The 18,554-nt window shown below is 38.4% G+C and overlaps 1 protein-coding gene and 1 long non-coding RNA gene across 3 annotated transcripts in view; one reads left to right on the top strand and one right to left on the bottom strand.

Annotated features, from left to right (window-relative positions):
- The window catches only part of LOC103478063 (uncharacterized), a 16,733-nt gene extending 1,127 nt beyond the window's left edge, over nucleotides 1–15,606 (bottom strand). The window contains exons 1-2 of the long non-coding RNA XR_535739.2: nucleotides 15,351–15,606; nucleotides 103–154 (exon numbers count right to left, since the gene is read on the bottom strand). This is a non-coding gene — a long non-coding RNA (uncharacterized LOC103478063). The remainder of the gene's footprint in view (nucleotides 1–102; nucleotides 155–15,350) is intronic.
- pitpnc1b (phosphatidylinositol transfer protein cytoplasmic 1b) overlaps nucleotides 1–18,554 on the top strand; it is a 44,158-nt gene that overhangs the window by 13,700 nt on the left and 11,904 nt on the right. Inside the window, exons 1-2 of one of the 2 annotated variants that reach the window (XM_008431542.2) lie at nucleotides 5,755–6,539; nucleotides 14,238–14,386. In XM_008431542.2, coding sequence (XP_008429764.1) covers nucleotides 6,492–6,539; nucleotides 14,238–14,386 — 197 coding nt within the window. In that variant the 5' untranslated portion in view covers nucleotides 5,755–6,491. Of the gene's footprint in view, nucleotides 1–5,754; nucleotides 6,540–14,237; nucleotides 14,387–18,554 lie in introns of those variants that run through there. The other variant, XM_017309403.1, reaches the window with a different exon arrangement.

Raw genomic sequence — 18,554 nt, 5'->3', positions numbered from 1 at the left:
GTGAGTGAGTGAGTGAGTGAGTGAGTGAGTGAGTGAGTGAGTGAGTGAGTGAGTGAGTGAGTGAGTGAGTGAGTGAGTGAGTGAGTGAGTGAGTATCCCCACCAAGAAGAAATGTTGCTGAACTCCATCACCTCTTCATGCTTGAGCTGTCAGTCTAGAAAACACGGGAAAACATAATATAAGCAGCATGACTTCTCAAGACCCCATTATGTGGTGAAGGCATCTAAAGTGTTATTATATGCCAGTGCCACAGGAATAAACAAGCTTCTCCTCCACGGACTTGGGTTGCAGGCTGACAAGTCCAGTCAGAAGCGACAGTAACAACACCACCACTGCTGTGGTTAAGTTGAAGAGATCCAAAATTTATTTTTTTCCGGCTGTTATTAGAATTTTTTTTATAACTAAGCCAAGAATCTTTGTCGATCCCTGACTGAAACACAGGCTGAATGTAAAATAAAATCTATTTACCTTAAGCAAACCCGGGTGTACTGAAATTAACTCCGATAAATGTAATAATTAAAGGCTAAATGGGTTTCGAAGAGTATTTCTTTGAAAATACATGCAGAAGGCAATTTTGCCCTCTTTCTAAACATGTAATAGTTCAGGTTTAAAGGTGCAAGGCTGATAAGTCTGCAATCTATAACAGACATATCTATAAATATCTATAAATGTCCAAATGTGGCTGAAAAGTTGTTAGGGTTAAGGTATTAAAAACACAAACCAACTGATATTTCCTGTACATTTGCATAAACAGATGCTGTTTCCGCCTCACCACTGAGAAAAATGTATTTATATTGCTCTAGATTTAGAGGTATACATTTTGTTACTAGGGGATGTGGAGAGGAAGGGTTATTTTTGCGTTGTGGACCACAATGGTTACTGAAATAACTTAAAACTGACAAAAGTAATATAAACATATTTACTGAAAATTCATATTTTAATTGTTTTCAAAAATTATACAAATAAAATCTTAAAAGACAAAATCTAATGTTGCATGTAAGCAGTTTCACTCCCAAGTGTTTACTTTCTAAAATAACTTTTCACCGCACTTTTGCACAATTACGTCCACCCTTATGCCAATTTCCCTTCTCCTAATAGCTTAATCTCAATCGGAATTGACAAAGAGCCTCTTTTACGTCAATTTTCAAATTTTAACGCAAATTTTTCAATTGGATTTCGGTCTTTGATTGGGCAATTCTAATATATAAATTTGCATTGATGAAAACCATTTCATTGTAGCTCTGAATACAAGCCTGCAGCTGTCAGGATCCTGGGTTGTTTGGTGTTCCCACTATTTGCATTTTGATTTGTTTATATGTGCCCTGACTTAATTATCAGTGTTCTGTTTCTAGCATCCCTGCTTTATTTTAAGTCAGTCTCCTGTAACCATTATTCATTTACTTGTGGTTAGATCTCACTTTGGTTAACCATGCTTTTGTATTTAGTTTAGTTCTTTTTTATTATCATCATTCCCTTCCTTGCTCTTCTCCTGCGTCTCTCTCCACTCAGTCTGTCTGCCTGGTCTCTCCTCCAGCTGCACTCTGTTCAATCAGCCACTTTTTCTTTGTTCAGTAATCAAGCTCCCCACTATTTAAGCCACTCACCTTCAGTCATTCCCTGTTGGATCGTTCTGTTGCCTACTTCAGTTCTGTCTGCTGGATTTTTTTATGCTCTGGCCATCACATGTCTTCTCTATAAATAAGTTTGTCTTTGGTTTTCACTTTTTTAAATATTCACCTCAACAAAGATATCTGTGCCTGGGTCGTCTACAAACCAAACATGACAGCAGCATGCTTTTCAGAATTATTTGTAAACAGGTATATATTTTTTTCCCAATTCACACTAATCCAGCTTTGGTCTATCGCATGAAATCCCAATGAAATTAAAAAAAGGGGGGGGGATTAGTATTGCTACAATGTGTTGTACTGATGGAAAGATGTCAGTGGAGAGTCTGTGTTCAAAAGGAGCCATTTTGCAGTGAACCACTTCTTGAGTTCAACAAGAACAAGATTTATGAAGTTAGTCAGTAAACCAACAAGGCAGCCAACTAACTTCTTTTTATGTTGACATCTAGTTTCAACGTCTTAGACAATATTTCTATTTTAAGGGACATTTTAAAAATGTTGCATCATATCACTTTTGCACAGTTAAACTGTAAACCACTCAGAAAAGTCTTGAAGTACAAAGTCCTCGCTAGTGTAAAGAAAAAAAACTAAAGTCAGCCCTTTGTGATGTTGCTTTCTTTCATATTAGATGCAGAGCCCTGATAGTATTCACAGTGATTGTTCACAGCTTTGTGTGCTTTTAGTGTACCTCTTAGAGGTAGGTCCAAACCTACTATAGAAAAGTTCCCTACTCTTCTATGTTTATTTTGTTATTCTTTGGCTTTGTGCTACCCCGCGACAGACATTTACATGTTTTGCATCTCAGTGCAAATTATTTGCATTTGTCTTCTCACAGAGTAGACTGATTCAGTGTTTGCAGTGTTATGTATCCGGAAACAAATCACATGTAAATAATATACGCTGCATGTGATGCCAAGCGATACTTGTCAAGTCACTTCTATATCTTTGCATCCTTTGTAAATAGTTCACACTGACTTTTCAACCAGGCAGGCAGATAAAGCTCATACTCCCAAACACATCTGTTCAATCTCTCAAAGAAATCAATCAGGAAATCAATTTTACGTTTAGCCCAATAAGTCATCTGAGAGTCTTGCCATTTTGCCCCAGATCGCCCTTTAACCACAGTTAAATCATCAAACAAATCTCAGATTCACTGCTGAATGTGCATCTGAGTCTCAGTCAATCAGTCTTTAAACTGTGCTGCCGCGTGTGTCGTCAGAGTCAATGCGAGTCTGGGGAAAAATTCAGGCTGAGACGAGCAAAGCACACCTCAGCTCTCTGAAGTGGCTTCCCTTCTCCAAACACTGATCTGATAAGATAGCAGCAAACCCCACCAGGAATTTATTTTTACCGCTCTTTCAGTAAGGAACTGATGATAGGAAAGACACGTGGAGCTCCTTCAGCTCCATCTCTAGACACAGCCAAAGAAATCCGCCAGAAAGGAGGAATCCAGGCCCGCCTGTTGGTTTTGGGCCACCAGCCTGAATCGGAGAAATCAAAACATCTGCTTCTCCTATTTGATGGGGAAGCAACAATATGCGGCGGGCAGCAGCTGAGCACCCCATGACTCAAGGACAGACACGAGTAAGATATTAGGACTGCTTCGATTCCACTACTCATTGACTGAGAGTGGATTCAATTAAACCCAGCTGAAGGTCAGGAGGGAATACAATGTGAGCGAGTCCAGGGCTTTGCTTCATGGCAGCTCTCTTGGCTCAGGTAATGTTTAATCCAGTGGCCCACTCTGTGTGACGGCCATTCATACACTCAGAGTGAACTGAAGCGCGCTGAGAAGAAGAGGAGGAGGGGCAGGGGGTCCGTTTGAGGAGGCTGCTGCCAGTTTGGGCAACAATGACGTAGGGCAGTGCTTCTCAAACTTTTTATTCCACTGTGACACCAGAAAATACACAAACGTTTCCAAGCCGATACATTACAAAACTGTGGTACAGCAGGAATCCTTGGGACTTTTCTATGTTATTAAAATAAGTACATAGAAAAGAAATTGTCACTGCATGATTGGTTGAAGGTTATAAATGAATTACATGTCACAATATATAAAGTGTGGGAAGATTACTTGTAACTACAAGTTTCCCTGAAGATTCCAAGGAAAACTGAAGACTTCCTTGGAATCCCTGAAGCCTTTGTTTTTTTTAAACAGAGGCTACAAACTTAATATCTTAACTGTCTTTGAAGCATTTTAGCAAAGCACTTCAGAATCAGCTATCAGCATTCAGATACATACCTTAACGCTGAGATTTCTAAAATCAAGGGCTGTTCCTTTAGAGACAGAGACAAAAAGATCAGAGGTCGTTTTCTCCAGCGGTCTGACTGTTTCCGCCTGCACAAGCTGAAAATCATCTGTTTCTTCACGTGAATATTTTTTGGTATCATTACTGTCTTCTTTTAGCTCACAGTAGTTAACCTGGCCAAAGTTTCTTATACATGCTAAATGTCAGAACCGTGGCTGAGAATTTCTAACATTTTTATTATTTTTTTACATTATTTAAAAGATTAGATTTATGTCCACTAAGATTTTAAGAAATTTTGTAAAGCTCAGATAAATATGTCATTGCTTTGTAAGCTTCTGATTAATTCACAACAAGGACAAGTCTGATTCATACAGAGCTGTTATGTGTTCATGCTTTACGATGCCACATTATTCCAGGGAACAATAAACAGAGTAGGAATGTAGACGTCATACCATTCAGGATGGAAAGAGTTACGTTTTGCTGCAGAAGGGATTGGTGCACTTAACAAAATAGATGGGATAATTAGGAAAGAACATTACAAGGAACTTATTGAAACAATATCTCAAAACATCAACCAGAAAGTTAAAGCTTGGGCACAAATATGTGCATATTACCAATCTAGCTACATAGTAGCTAATATTTTTTAAAAGACACACAAAGCTCTTTTCACAGTTCCTTAAACAATTTGAAAAGTGTGTCTGAGCTAGAAGACATAAACCTGATTCAGTTGCACCAGTTCAGTCAGGGTGAATTGTGCAAAATTCCAGCAAGTTATTCTGAGGAATTTAGTTTATTTGATTAGGACAGTGCACATTACTCAACATTAGCTCAATTCATGGCAGTGTAAATATGAAGGAATTAGTTCAAAAACTGAATTTCATCCTTTGTCCTAAGTAAGCACAAAAACCAAAACACTTCACTATGTGTACTAACACAGTACACATAGTTCTACTAAAAGAAACAAAGAAAAGAAAATATATTTGCAGAAAATAACTAAACCATTTAAAATTTCACTTTCATAAAAAGTATATATATATTTTCTACATTTTTGTTAAAACTGTCATTATGTCGGTTTGAGACAGGCAATCTGTGAAAATATTGAGCTCCTCCACCTTCTCCCAGTGCTACTACTGCAATTTGAAGAAATGCACAGCTCCCGGCCAGAAACAACCAATCAGAGTCAGGGGGAGGGTCTGAGCTCCTCCTGGCTCTGATTGGTTGTTTCTAAATAGTGCATAGGAGCTCAATTCTTTTTTTTATAATTTATTTTTTAACAGGTTATCTGACTCCTATCATACTGTCATCACATAGTGACATTTTCAATAAATATATATAAATATTTAAAAAGTTACAGCAGCCTTAAGGAAACATATCTAAAATGTGTAACACATCACATAATTTAAAATAGTAAGAAACTGTACAGAGACTTACGAATTGGAAGAAAGTTGCTAAAAATAAAATTTAAAAAAATCTTTATGAAATATTTTAGCATTTAGGCAATATAAATAGCATTGTTAATTCTAAATGAGTCTGATTTGACATCTGATGGAGATAAAAATTACATCTTTTTTTACTGTTCACATTGCATAACTTCAACTGTAAGTAGCCAACAGCTGGTGTGTGTTTGTGGTTAACTTTACTGGAAGTTCTCAATGTTTTATTGACTGCACTTCTCTTTTGAGAGGATTTGCTGAAGTAAAGATCTGTGTGCTTTTACAACTCATTCTGCTGAGTGTTGGTGTTATAACTCCAAAAAGCAGTTCATGCATCAGCATGCCCTTACAAAAAAATATCTATGCCAAAAGTGCCTCTGGACGTAGATGTCGGGGAAGAATGCGTAAAAAAAAAAAAAAAAAAATCGGCATGACTTCAAGTTGTCGGTAGAGGAACACATTTACTGTTGACAGCCATCTGAGTGACAGAAGCAAAAGAACAGATAAAAATCATGGAGGGAGGTGACACAGGTGGAAAGGAATGAAAATACAGTGGGCGGGGAGAGGATACTCTCAGACGGAGAGGAAAAAAAACAGATAAGAAAAACCGGCAAAGGAATTTGTGAGAGGAACTGAAAGCAGAGGAGGCCGGTTTAGAGAGGAGGAGCACCGCAGAGACAGGAAGGTTACACATGCAGAGGAATTAAACAAAGCTCAGACAGAGCCAGGAGGGGAAAGGTTGGTTAACTGCAGGTCTTTTTTTTACCTTAGCTAATTACCACTTTGCTCTTACTGCAGCACCAGAAAGGCAGGGAGAAAACAGCAATCAGAGAGAACAGAAAACGGAGACAAGAAGCAGCCAAGGAGAGAGTACTAACAGCAGTTAAGAAGTCGAGTCAAGATTAATTGAGGAAGAGAAACCAAAAGCAGAGACGAGCCTCAGAGGAGCGGAAAAAAGTAAGAAAACAGTAGACGTCCATTGACAAAGAGGTGAACTCAACTCCACGGACTCCTGACATCAGCAAAACAAAGGGGGGAAGGAGAGCGGCTGTAAAGAGGTCACTGTGGTCCATGTGCTGCGTGCCTGAGCAAGTCTACTATGCAAGCGAGACAACACAGATAAACAAACCAAAACACAGTGTCTCTGTTCATCTCCAAAAGACAGTGTTCCCTGCAGCAGCACCATGTTGATGAAAGAGTATCGCATATGTATGCCACTGACGGTGGAGGAGGTAAGTGTTTGTCTTTCCCACGCTCATGCAACACACACACAAACGGACCACTACCCTCCCACTACTGTAAAACAGCGAACTAAAGAGAAGGTTAATTTGCAATGTGATCATATATAATCAACTTACAATCTAGAAAAGTGTTAATGTGATGATGGGAAATGTTTTCCGGGGGTGTTTTGGCACACTGGATCTTGAAGCATCCTTGGTTGACTCAGTCAATGCACTTGGGCGGCATCCTCACAAAGTCAAGCTTCTATTGTTTTACTACTGTCCACCCCTCTGTGTGTGTCTGTGTGCGTGTATGGGTGTGTGTATACTTTACAAATGACGGCGTTGTGTAGCATTCAGAGCAAATACAGAAACTAGTCAAACTGGTTACAGCTGACCAAGACCTTAGCTCAGACAAAGCTACTTGGCCTGCAATTTTATTCACACAGAGATCCTGTTATAGGGAGGAGAGTGAGAGAGTTATTCCCTCAAGTGTCCTTCAAAAGAAATGTCCTCATCCTCTCCTGTACGCACCTCCACGTCCCTTTCCCACCTACCCCTATTCCTCACCTCTATCTGTTACCACAACAATGACAGTGACAAATAACAGTCCGGAATGGGATTTACGGTATCAGTGCAGGACACACGTAAACTTGAGCTTGCAGCAAATCCTCTTTCGACTGAATGTAATGCAAGTTTAAATGCAGCTTTGCCTGAGGATGTATCAAATAAAAAATGCTACTTCGTTTCATGCCATTTACAAAATTTAAACCAACATGCTGCTTTAAAATAGGTGGATTATGCACATCTGGATATCCGCTACCTCTTCTGTTACACAATACTCTGCTTCTGTGCCGTGGAATGCTAAGAGCTACGTTTTGCTTGTGGAAAAGCTTACAGGTAACGGTCGCTCAGTTGGTAGAGTGAGTCGGTAAGGCTGATGGTTCAATCTTTGTATTCTTGTGGTTGAGGAAGACACTAATCCACTTACTGGCTGCTTTACGGGGTACACCTTGGTAGCAGAATCCACTTCTGCCTTCAGAGCAGCCAGAATTCTTCAACGGAAACATAAACGAGAACCAAAACATGTCTAAACATGTCTTAACATGTTTAACATCTGATAGTTGAACATCCATGATACACATCTCTCATTCCAAAAGAGCTTGACTAGATTAAGATCAGATGACGGTGGAGGTCTTTTGAGCAGAGTAAACTCATTGTTCCCGTTTTGTCTCGGTGCATCCTTCTGCAGAAGTAGTCATCAGAAGAAGTTGTTTTCACCATGTCTAGATTTTTAAAAGCACTGAGTTGAAGTCATGTGACCGACATGTTTGCTATTTGCGTTAGCAAGCAACTCAACAAGCGCACTTGATAAAGGCCATACTGGGTTTACTAACACCAGACAATAATGACATTTGGAATAATATTTTAACAGGGAGCTGTTCTTCAAATCACATAAAATTTTCTTTATTCATTCTATGTAGACATCTCTTAGCATTGTAACATATTTTAAAAGATCTCTGTACACTTCATTAAAGCAAAGCTGTCTTTATATGTCAAACACTGTATGTCAGCTAGCTAAGTATTTGCATTTCAACTTGAGTATAATTGATGAAAATGTCACAAGACGACAACATTTCTGGAGGGCAGAGTTGGTGCTAGTTACAGCAAATGGTTATGTCAACAGGAGACTGTCACTGCCTCTGGGGTTTTTAGGTTTAACATCTTAGGTTAGCAGCGTGACTCACCGGAGCAACTGCAATTATTAAAGGGAGCAACCTTTTCAACAACACAAAAACTGAAACAATCTGAGCAAATTCATCACAATTATCTACCTGAGTGATTGCTATATACAAGAGAAAAAAATGAAAAGCAATAATTGAACTGTAAATCGTTCGACCTTTGATGACAGAGTTGATGCAAACTTTAAATTGTTACTTCAGCAACAAATGGCGCTACTGTAGTGCTTACACTAGCTTGCATCTGAAGGAGAAACAAGTTTTATTTTTAGCTGTTTTTTCTGCAAACACCACTGAAGTTTTTCAATGCTATTTTCTCTGCTGCTCTTTGTGTAAAGATACTGATTGAATTTTTAAGCTACACTTCCTACAAAGCAGTTTTCCATTTTGGGAATAGATTTATCTTAACTTTATTACTTGTGTAATTGCAGCAAACATAAAATAAATTTCCGTTTTCAGTCAGACACAGCAGCAGCTGTTTGCAACTTTCGAGTTATAAAACAGTTAATTATCCACAATCTTGCGGAGTTGATTGTTTTGGTTTATATGCATGAATATAAATGCTGTAAAACTTACAACTTTACCAATTTAAATCCTTATCAAAAGGCCTTGACATAAATTTTCCTTTAAATCTGAATGCACCGTGAGGAAAATAGAAGTTGTCAGATGGTGATTTCTGTCTGTTAAGCCAAGGGTGGATTAGATGGATGTAGATGTGACTTCTTCATCTTCTAAACTGTAATTATTACCTCAAATCCATTCGACTGCTGTAAGATTTATTGCTCATGACCTAACAACAAGAATACTTCACTGTCACAGAATCAAAAGAAATCGTAGATGTTTGAAACTGAAAGTGAAACTGATAGCATGACCAACTTTATGCTAAATCTCTGCCTGGTCACTTTAGGGTCCTCCAATAATGTAAGAAAAGTAATTCTCAGAAAATAATGAGATTCATAAATATGAAACCCCAAAAATACAAATAAAAGGCGGTGATGTCATGACAACTGTAACGTTCCCCATTTATATGCAGCAGAATGATGTCAATTCCACAACCTTGATCCTAAAACACATGATGCACTATTCACAACAATAGTGCATCAACAACATGACAAGACGTAACGCTTCACCAAATTTTGCTCATTTCCTGTGGCTTAGTTCATACAAGGACTTTTTTTAAATGCTTGTACATCAGACAAGATGGGAAACTGGCAGCAGATTATAAACTAACACTCATTAAGCCAAATTATTAAACTACTCTGCTTTTACCATAAGTAATCATATTAATGTAATCTATTATCAATTAAATTGTACAACGACAAAAATAAATCTTTCCTATATACAGTGTTTCTGTGGCAACAAAGTTATCAGCGCAAATCACTGTATAGAACCCACTTTTCAATCACAATAATTATTGATTTATTTCCAAAAAAGCTTTAATCAAATGTTTTTTACTTTGCGGTTTAAAAGCAGGCCATTAAACACAATCTTGTATTTTTATCTTAACAAAGGACTAAGGGAGTGCCAAGGCAAGGTGGTTTCTATTTGTTTAGACCTGGAAATTGCAGCCGAGCACATGCGTATGAGAGATTTAATCAGAAGGAAACTGAAGTATATTTTCTTCCGTTCACTTGCAGTCACACTGACACAATGAGCAGAGTTTCCATCCTGATGTGACAGGCTATATTTACACCTTTCCAGAATTCGTGATGGTTGCATTGCTTTAAGACTGGTCTTAAAAAAACAACAGTAGGAGGAAACATGCCAAAAAAAACTGTCAACATGTGACACATGGCAGCAGTGATTTAAGGACAGAAAAGTCTTCAATAAGGTGAGGAGATCTATAGCATGTGTAGGAGGTACTCAGTGCTGGTGTTAAAAGTACACATTACTATGATTAATTAAGTCGAATAAACATCCAATGAGTAAATATTGAATGTTGACACTCCATTGTAATTGGAACAAGAAGGAGTGGCACAAGATGTCAGAAGTGAAGGATGGTATGTAGACGTCTACCCTCCTCATTTCTTTCTTTCTTTTTCCCTATCTTTTGCTGTTACTTGCTTTTAATTAAAACTCTGCTTTTGTGCCACTCCAATATAGGGCAACAAAATGAATTGCATTACAATGGCAACAGAGGAGCAGATTACTTTTAATAAACCACTCTAGTGCCATCATTGTAATGGCATTAAAGCTTATTAGATTTTAGGGAATAATTCAACCGTGATGCGCAGTAAATTACAGAAATAAAGCAGCAACTGGTTAACACTTGAAGTAACGCAAAACTGTGTAATTTTGGCTAAAAGAAATGACAAAAAAAAGGGACTGTAGATTTCTGAAAATACACAAGCGATTCTATCAGGCTGAGCACAGCGAGGATCACTTCACATGCCCAAAGGAGCAGTAAAAGAAAATACTCCATTCACAGTGCCTCATCAGCAGCGGGTACAAACTGGAGCTGCAGCAGAGAACAAAGTCCCATCTTCCTCATTAGGACTGTACACATTCACCCTCCCTGGCCAAATTAAATTTTAAAAATTCTGAAAAGGGCACTTCAGGGCAATATTTATACACACCAATGGGCTGTTAAGGAAGAAAAAAAAAAAAGAAAACGAAAGCACCCAAGAAGCCGTGATCAAGTGTCTGTCAAAACAAAACCTAACGCTGCAGCTGTGATCATGGCCTGTTTTTTTTTTCATGCTACTACTTCCTCATTGCAGATGATTTTTCTATTATTTCTTAAAAGGAAAAACAAAGTCACTGATTTGATATAGCAGGCCTTTTATCTGTGATTTTATGTAATACCTTCTTGCCTGTGTGATTTTTTTTTAAACATATTTCAAGCTTTTGTTTAAATGCCAAGTCAATTTGTCCTTATCCTCCCAAAATCACAAAGATGGCTGTGTACTGCAAGGCTTGTTATTTCATGTTAAAGATCCAGAGCAGCTTTTGACTTTTAAGATTAGACAAAACAGCAAATATGAAAGCTGCACAACAGAGGTGTTATCTTAATGAGGGGATCTTCTTCTGTTGTTGCAACAGTGGGACTAAAGAACTGCTGTTTGCAACCACAGCAGGTCCAGCCCATCACCCACACCAACAGACATCTCAGGATGTTCACTGAAAGCTGCCACAGGAGACCCTTTAGGTTTTGTGGTGCTGAGTGCAAATTGCTATAAAGGAACATTTCTATCTTTCTCATAATCTGCTGTAACTGTGATGTCAGAGGGTACATTGTTTGGCGGGGAGAGGCTGCTGTTCTCATGCAATGAGTGTTGTTATTATAGAAAGACAATGTGTCACTTCATCCCAAACAGTACTTAGATGGGTGGCGTCAACAGAAAAGCCACAGACATGCCATTTTCCAAGTTATGCTAGTAATAGATTGCATCATAACAACTTGGGCTGATCAAAGAAAATGAAACCGAACGAAAAGTGACAGTTGCAGAAGTGTATGGTTCTGTATTGGACGCTGACCTCTGGCATCAATGCTTAATACAATTAAGACAAAAGTAGTGGTTGTAAAGTATCGTCAGTCTGGTCATAATTCACAACCAGTGTCATCTGACAGGGCTAGTATAATGTAAAATGTACTACACGTTACAATGTTATTCCTTAATCAAAAACATGCCTGAAGTGTCGCTTTGATTCGTTCAAGCATATCTGAGAAATCCTGGAATCTCCTGTGGCAACCATTCACAAGTGCCTAAAAGCTAAATGCCCTCACAGCAATTAGCAAACAGCTGATGGAACTGGGAGTCTGCTGAGATCACCATACAAACTACCTCTCAGTCCAGTGCTCCAAAGAATGATGGTAAACGGTCAAATGAGAAGCACTGTTGTCATGATGTGCTGAACACTGAGTATTCACTGAGTGCTGAACACTTTATTCAGTCTTAAAGAGACTGAATCCCAATTTTTCCAAGGCAGTCAAATTTATTTTGTGTTTGATATAGGGCTGAAACGATTCCTCGAGTGATTCGAGTACCTCGATTATTAAAATTCCTCGAGGAAAATTGACCTGCCTCGAAGCTTCGTTAATTTATGTTTTATCATTTAGCGCACCGTGTTTCAGCCGGAACATTATTTGCGTTGCGCGGAGCTCTGACTTCCGCCTCTGAGTTGTTGACGGAAGCTACGTGTTAGCGGCATAACGTCCAATCTTCAAGTTCGGCCCGCGGGGACTTTACTGATTGGTGATAATTCCGGGTTGTCATCGTTTTTGTGGGACCAATAAACATCCTTAAAATGACCGGCGCGATGCCGGGAGCTCGGCAGCCTTTCTGCTCCGGAGCTGCTGGTTGAACGGCGGGAAGAAGTTGAGGAGGATTTATACAGGTGAGCGGAGAGACTGAACACGATGCTTACAGGGTAAGAGCAGCTTTACGGACGAACCGCACAATAAACTTATACCATCCCGGTCTGAACAACCGGGAGGCGGAACATGGCTGGTAGATGAGTTTCTGAACGGAGGAGCCATAAATATCCTGTCTTGCTCCCCCGGTCAACAAAAAAGTAACTGGTAGGGAAGCTCAAATGTGGAAAAAATAGACTGATGTTGATATCCGATAGTAACACTGGTGTTATGGAAGATTTACCAATATTTTATTTCATAATTGTTTTTATCCGATTACTCGATTAATCGTAAGAAAAATCTATAGATTACTCGATTACTAAAATAGTCGTTTACAACAGCCCTAGTTTGATATATACAGCAATTTTATAAAAACTGAAGGTAACACAATTATTTGGATGATACTGGATGGTAAAATGATACTATGCGACTGCACAATATATAATAGTGTCCCTGTAAGAAAGTTTCTGAGAGAAACAAGGGTTTTTCATAGAAGCAGTACTTTCTATAGGGGGAAAAAAAACGCTACACATTGTTAATGGTCAGAAAAGCTGTGTCATTGCTCTATCCAGACAAAAAAAGACACTGCTAAACACAGAATCAGTGGGCAAGGATTGCAGAGAGAGAGAAATACATGGGGTACATATTTAATGGGGACAAAAGGTCCGTCATTAGCTTTATCTAGGAAAGAGCAACTGGTAAATAAATATGCATAAAACCAGAACTAATCTACTAAAAAGAAAGAGTGCACAGTTTATAGAAATTAATTTTGTTGGCTCCCCCCACTAAAAAGACGCAGCTAAACAAGTAAGCACCCACCCATGCGTACTTTCAACATGAAACAAAAACAAAGAGTACACTGTAGTGAACTTAAAAGTGACTTATTATGCTTTCTTGAAAAGGTTATGATAGGTCTATGGACTGCACAAAAAGTGTTAATTACATTGTTTTGCACTAAATGTTCCAAGATAATGAAATTTTAGTCTGGTCAGTTCTGCCTATTTTGAGCTCCTTTAAGAATGAGCTTTTTTAGGGCCTCTTGTCACTTAAATCCAAATAAGCTGCTGCTGTAAACTCAGCGTTTGCACTTTCACATAAAAATAGCTACAGACAGATGAACCATTATACAACCATTTATCTGTGAAAAGCAGAAGAGAACCAACAAGAATGCAGCAAGAGGCCTCTGAATGGTTAGTAAACAGCAAAACACTTGTTTTTTCCAGCAGCCATTGTACAGCACATACAGGAGTAAAACCAGATGGAGATCCACCTGGGTTGATAGGTAACGGGTTGGACTCGGCTGTGGTTGCTAGGTAACGGTGCACTGCCTGTTCATTAAACAATCGGGAGTTTTTCAAACGGCTCATTTTCCAGACACCAAAAAAAACATCAACTTATTGTCAAACAACATTGGCATTGGTTTTTTATAAACAGTTGGGCTGTTTTTAGAAGAAATTGAGACTCAAACGGAAATATAAGAACATGCAAAATGTGAATTTTGCATAGTAGGCCCTCTTAAAACTTAGCATTGGCTTTTTGGAACATGTTTTCTAAACATTTTTTTTTCTCTCTGTCTGACCACCATAAACATTTTCCTGGTACGTTTCCGGTGTCCAGTACAAGATTGGGCAGCTCTACATGATCAGTAAGCACAGCTGTGAGCAGAGCGGTGGGGGCGAAGGAGTGGAGGTGGTGAGGAATGAGCCGGATATTCACCCTCAGCATGGTCCTGGACAGCTGACCGAGAAGAGAATCTACCTCACCAGGTATGAGATCATCTCTTTAAAGATTGTGCTGCTGTGTCAATAATCCTGTTTGCAACCCCAGTCCCGGCCTTAAGTTGCCAGTTCTATCACTCTGATAACAGATGCTGTGCCATCTTTAGTCTCTTGCCCTCCTGCACAGCTTTGCATCTTTTAGATCCAATCTTCAGAAAGGCAACTGTAACCTGTCTACATCCACATTCAAGGACTCTTTTTGTCCGCAACAGGCTTAGTGCGAGTTAAAGTGGTAGCTGCTATCATTCCCTGAGCTCTTCATCCAGTAAACCTTTAAGTGTTCTAATTGTGTAAGTACAGGCCTCCAGCTGGGAGGAAAACGTCCACATCATCTTGATGGCTGTAATTGCAGGATGTGAAAGAAATTTAAGCCTCTCATCATTTTCTCTCTCGGTGTTGAAAATTGAGCTGTCAAAGGCTTTAAAGCATGTGAATTAAAAGTGGAAATTATATTTTTAAAAATTAGCACTACCAACAGACATCAATTATATCATTCTAATTTTTAATCAGTACCATGTATCTTAATGATGGCGTTATTGGGGGGAAAAATATGTTATTACTTTATCTGTTATACTCCGTGGCACACCGTGGGGTTTCATTCAGGGCCTTCAATAGACGTCAACTATGCCTGAATAAGACACACGCTGTGCAGGACAACGCAAAAATTATGCACCACACCAATCAACAGGCATCCCATAAAATGCAAATAAATAAAAATACGCCAAGTAAAGCAACAATGCAGCTCAACAATGCATATCAAGCAATATACCAATGTATATTGTCCACAGGCAATAGCGCACATAATTGAACAGCCAACAATTCAGCAAAACAGTCCTATGTACTCCAGTTAAGCTCAACGTCAGTCCAAACTGCTCAAATAGCACATGTGAACAATTAAACGAAAAGATGCTCAGTAAAGTCTGTATGGGAATATAATAGAAAAGTAACTCACCCATAACTTCTAAATAAAATCCACAGGTTGTTGTGCTCAGTGCTAGCTGTTAGCCACTCCTAGCGCTCATAGTTACAGTCTTTAAAATACCTTACAAAGTTCTTACTGGTCTGTGTTGGTGAATCCAGGTTTAGTGTGGGGTTTACATTATAATTTTTTTTATCCAGTAAAGAGCGTCTTGAAAAAGGCAATTTTGATAAATCAGCAACTAGGTCAACCGGAGTTGAACCGGAAGGGTAGCTGATTTTGTCCAGCAGGTCCTGAGGCGGAGCTGCTCGCCAGATGCCTTTAAGGCACTTTTTAAAGTAGGAAATTAAAGTGATTTATACAATACATTGAAACTTTCATTTAATTTTAGCTCTGAATAATTCTATAATTTGTACATACACAAACATATAAGCACAGCTGAATTTTGCAAATCTAGTGCAGTAAGTTTATTTATAAGATCAATTTTCCCTGTTTCATATATCTTACTTGAACTTAGAGTCAGGATAAAACTCCCTTTGAGACATACTCAAGGATACCAGATAAGTATAAACACATTAATTTATTACTTCATATTCTGCCTGCAGGCAGCTTGGAGAACACATTCCACATGTGCTGGATATCACAAAGAAAGCGTTTCTGCCAACATTGTATTTTCTTTGTCTTCTGGGCAAATGGCTACTGGTTTAAAGGAGCTGAATATAAGCCACATTAAACAGATGGATATCAGTGTGAAAAGTGAAAGTCAATGTGGAAATCTATAAAATTTTAATATCCCTAATAGCCACTAATAGCTGTTTCATTTTAATAGACTGCCATTATAAAAAAAATATATACTTCTTAATTGAATACTAAATAACAACATTTTACCAATAAGTCTGTATTGCATAATTAAGGAGATTATTTTTTCTGACTCGTGTGATGTTGGATATATATTTAAAAAATATATAATTAAATTAATGTTAAGCCCTTTAAAGCCTTACTCTTGCAAAACTCTTAATCTCAACCTTATCAAATCAGTGGAGAGAAACAACACCAGTAGAACCAGATCTAGCATGACTGGCCATCGGTCAGGACCTGATGGTGCCTGAGAAGACAGAAATGAGAGACATAGAAAAGCAGTAGCTCTGGACCAGGTGTACTTTATGTTCAGGAATATTACACAGGAGTAGTCTTTAAATAAATACCATTGTGTGCTGACAGATGTTGTAAGCTGGTTAACTATTGACATAAAATTTGTTTACATGAAAAGACTAGCTACTGATGACGTGTAAACCTCTCGAGTGCGGATGCATACAGGTTGAGGCGACACGTTTTAACCATTATTTCTCAAGTCCTGTAGCACCTTTGACATATGTGTGTCACTATTGGTCTGCCTCCCATTTTGTACAGTGTGTGTCTATCAGAACAGAGGGTGTTGAATTTACATTGCTGTACTGGGTTAAGGTTAGATGGTGAGGTTTAAAGTTCAATGTCTCCTCAAGTTTTCAGATGGTTCTTAGCTGAAATGTTCAGAAAAATGTGCGTGCTTACCAGTTCCACAGGTAAGCATGCATAAGTGAGTTAATTTTCATCAGTGTAGACAGAGCATCTGCATAGCATTGCATGAGAATAAGTAATATTACTAAGTCATTGTTGTGGCACTGATGTAGCACTTACATTCATAGCAGAGGAGCAAGTGCAGTATATTTGGCATTTTGTTGGTGCAACACTCAATATGCATGTTCAAAATTATGTGGAACCCTGGTTGAGCTGTTGCTTAAGTTCCAAACATGCATGAAAATTAAGCTAAACCACGATGTACTATAAATCAAAACAGGTATCAAATAATCTGATAGGGGGGATATGAATGGTTGAAGGGAAACTTTAAATCCAGGAGCAGGTGTAGCACCAGAAAGTAGGATTCAGCTTAAATTATCTCTCACTCCAAATAGAGCAGCATCTTGGTAGCCAAATACCTGAAATGAGGCTTCAAAACTGCATAAGACAAATCAATGGGTGAGGTTACAGTAGCTCGGTCCATTTATTATATAGTCTACAGTCTGATACGCACATAATTGATGCTGGATTAGATTAGCAGACAAAGAGCACGAGGAAACTGTGTGCTGCTGCAATTTGTTGTTTCAATTCATGACTGTGATTGGTTGCTTTAGTGTTAGGTGACTGATAACACTCAAATAAACTCTTCAGGAATAGCAATAACTTTGCACCCTTAATTACATAAGTACCTGAGCAAAGTCTGCTCAAGTGACATTTTGAATTAATCAGATTTTGCTACCATTTTGGCAACCGGTCCACCAGAGATAATGTTTATGATTTATATCAGAGATTACTGTTATGGCTGTGCCTAATATTGAGCTGGGAGTGCTATGGCTATGAAATTATCTGATAGCTACTTCCTCTTTAGTGACAACCTAATACTTACATAATAGCAAGTGAAAGGTATTGATTAGCCCTTGTCAATCAGGATTTTATACACTGCGTTCATTAGTAAAGGTTGACATAAACCCATTTCATGACATAACAGGCCGTCAGAGTAAAAGGTCCTTTTAATTGAGCAAATGAAGCACAAACCTCCACACAAGCCTTCCTTCAATTTTGTGCCCATTTCAGTCATAATGTGCACACAGTTGATTAGCTGGGTGACAAACTCTGATGACGACATGATTGCAACTTACTGATAACTAAACCCTTTTCTTGTTGTTCCTTTTGGGATTTTGTGAGAGTCTGCAGTGCGGCATAGTCTCGCTTGTTTAGCTCTATTCTGAATGATTGCTTGAGTTAAGCGGATGAAACCATCCAGACAATTTTTTACAACCTTTTTGGAAATGGAGTGACGTTTTTGCAACAGACTACTTGATGTTACACATAACAGTCATACTGTCATATGAGCAAAGCTTGCTTTATTGATCTTTTTCATAATGGAGCTCATTGCATGGCTTCATTTGATGCAAGCTTCATCTTTGTCAGTGGAGCATCTTAGAATAAAATAAAACTTCCGTAAAAGAAAAATCCATAGCTCAAAGGAGCTTATCATGAAAAAATAAACATAACAGCCACACTTACAGTCACCCATATCACTATGTGGCATAGGAAACACAAAGAAGATTATTCAAAAGTTTAAAAATGTGGAAAAAAAAGAAGCATAAGAACACATCTATTCAAATTGAGTGCTTATGGGTTTCTCTGTTGTTGGAACACATTTAACTGCATTTAACT

Source organism: Poecilia reticulata, linkage group LG16, assembly GCF_000633615.1.
Source record: "Poecilia reticulata strain Guanapo linkage group LG16, Guppy_female_1.0+MT, whole genome shotgun sequence".
In the NCBI taxonomy this organism is placed as follows: domain Eukaryota; kingdom Metazoa; phylum Chordata; class Actinopteri; order Cyprinodontiformes; family Poeciliidae; genus Poecilia; species Poecilia reticulata.
This window is presented reverse-complemented; position numbering and strand designations above follow the sequence as displayed.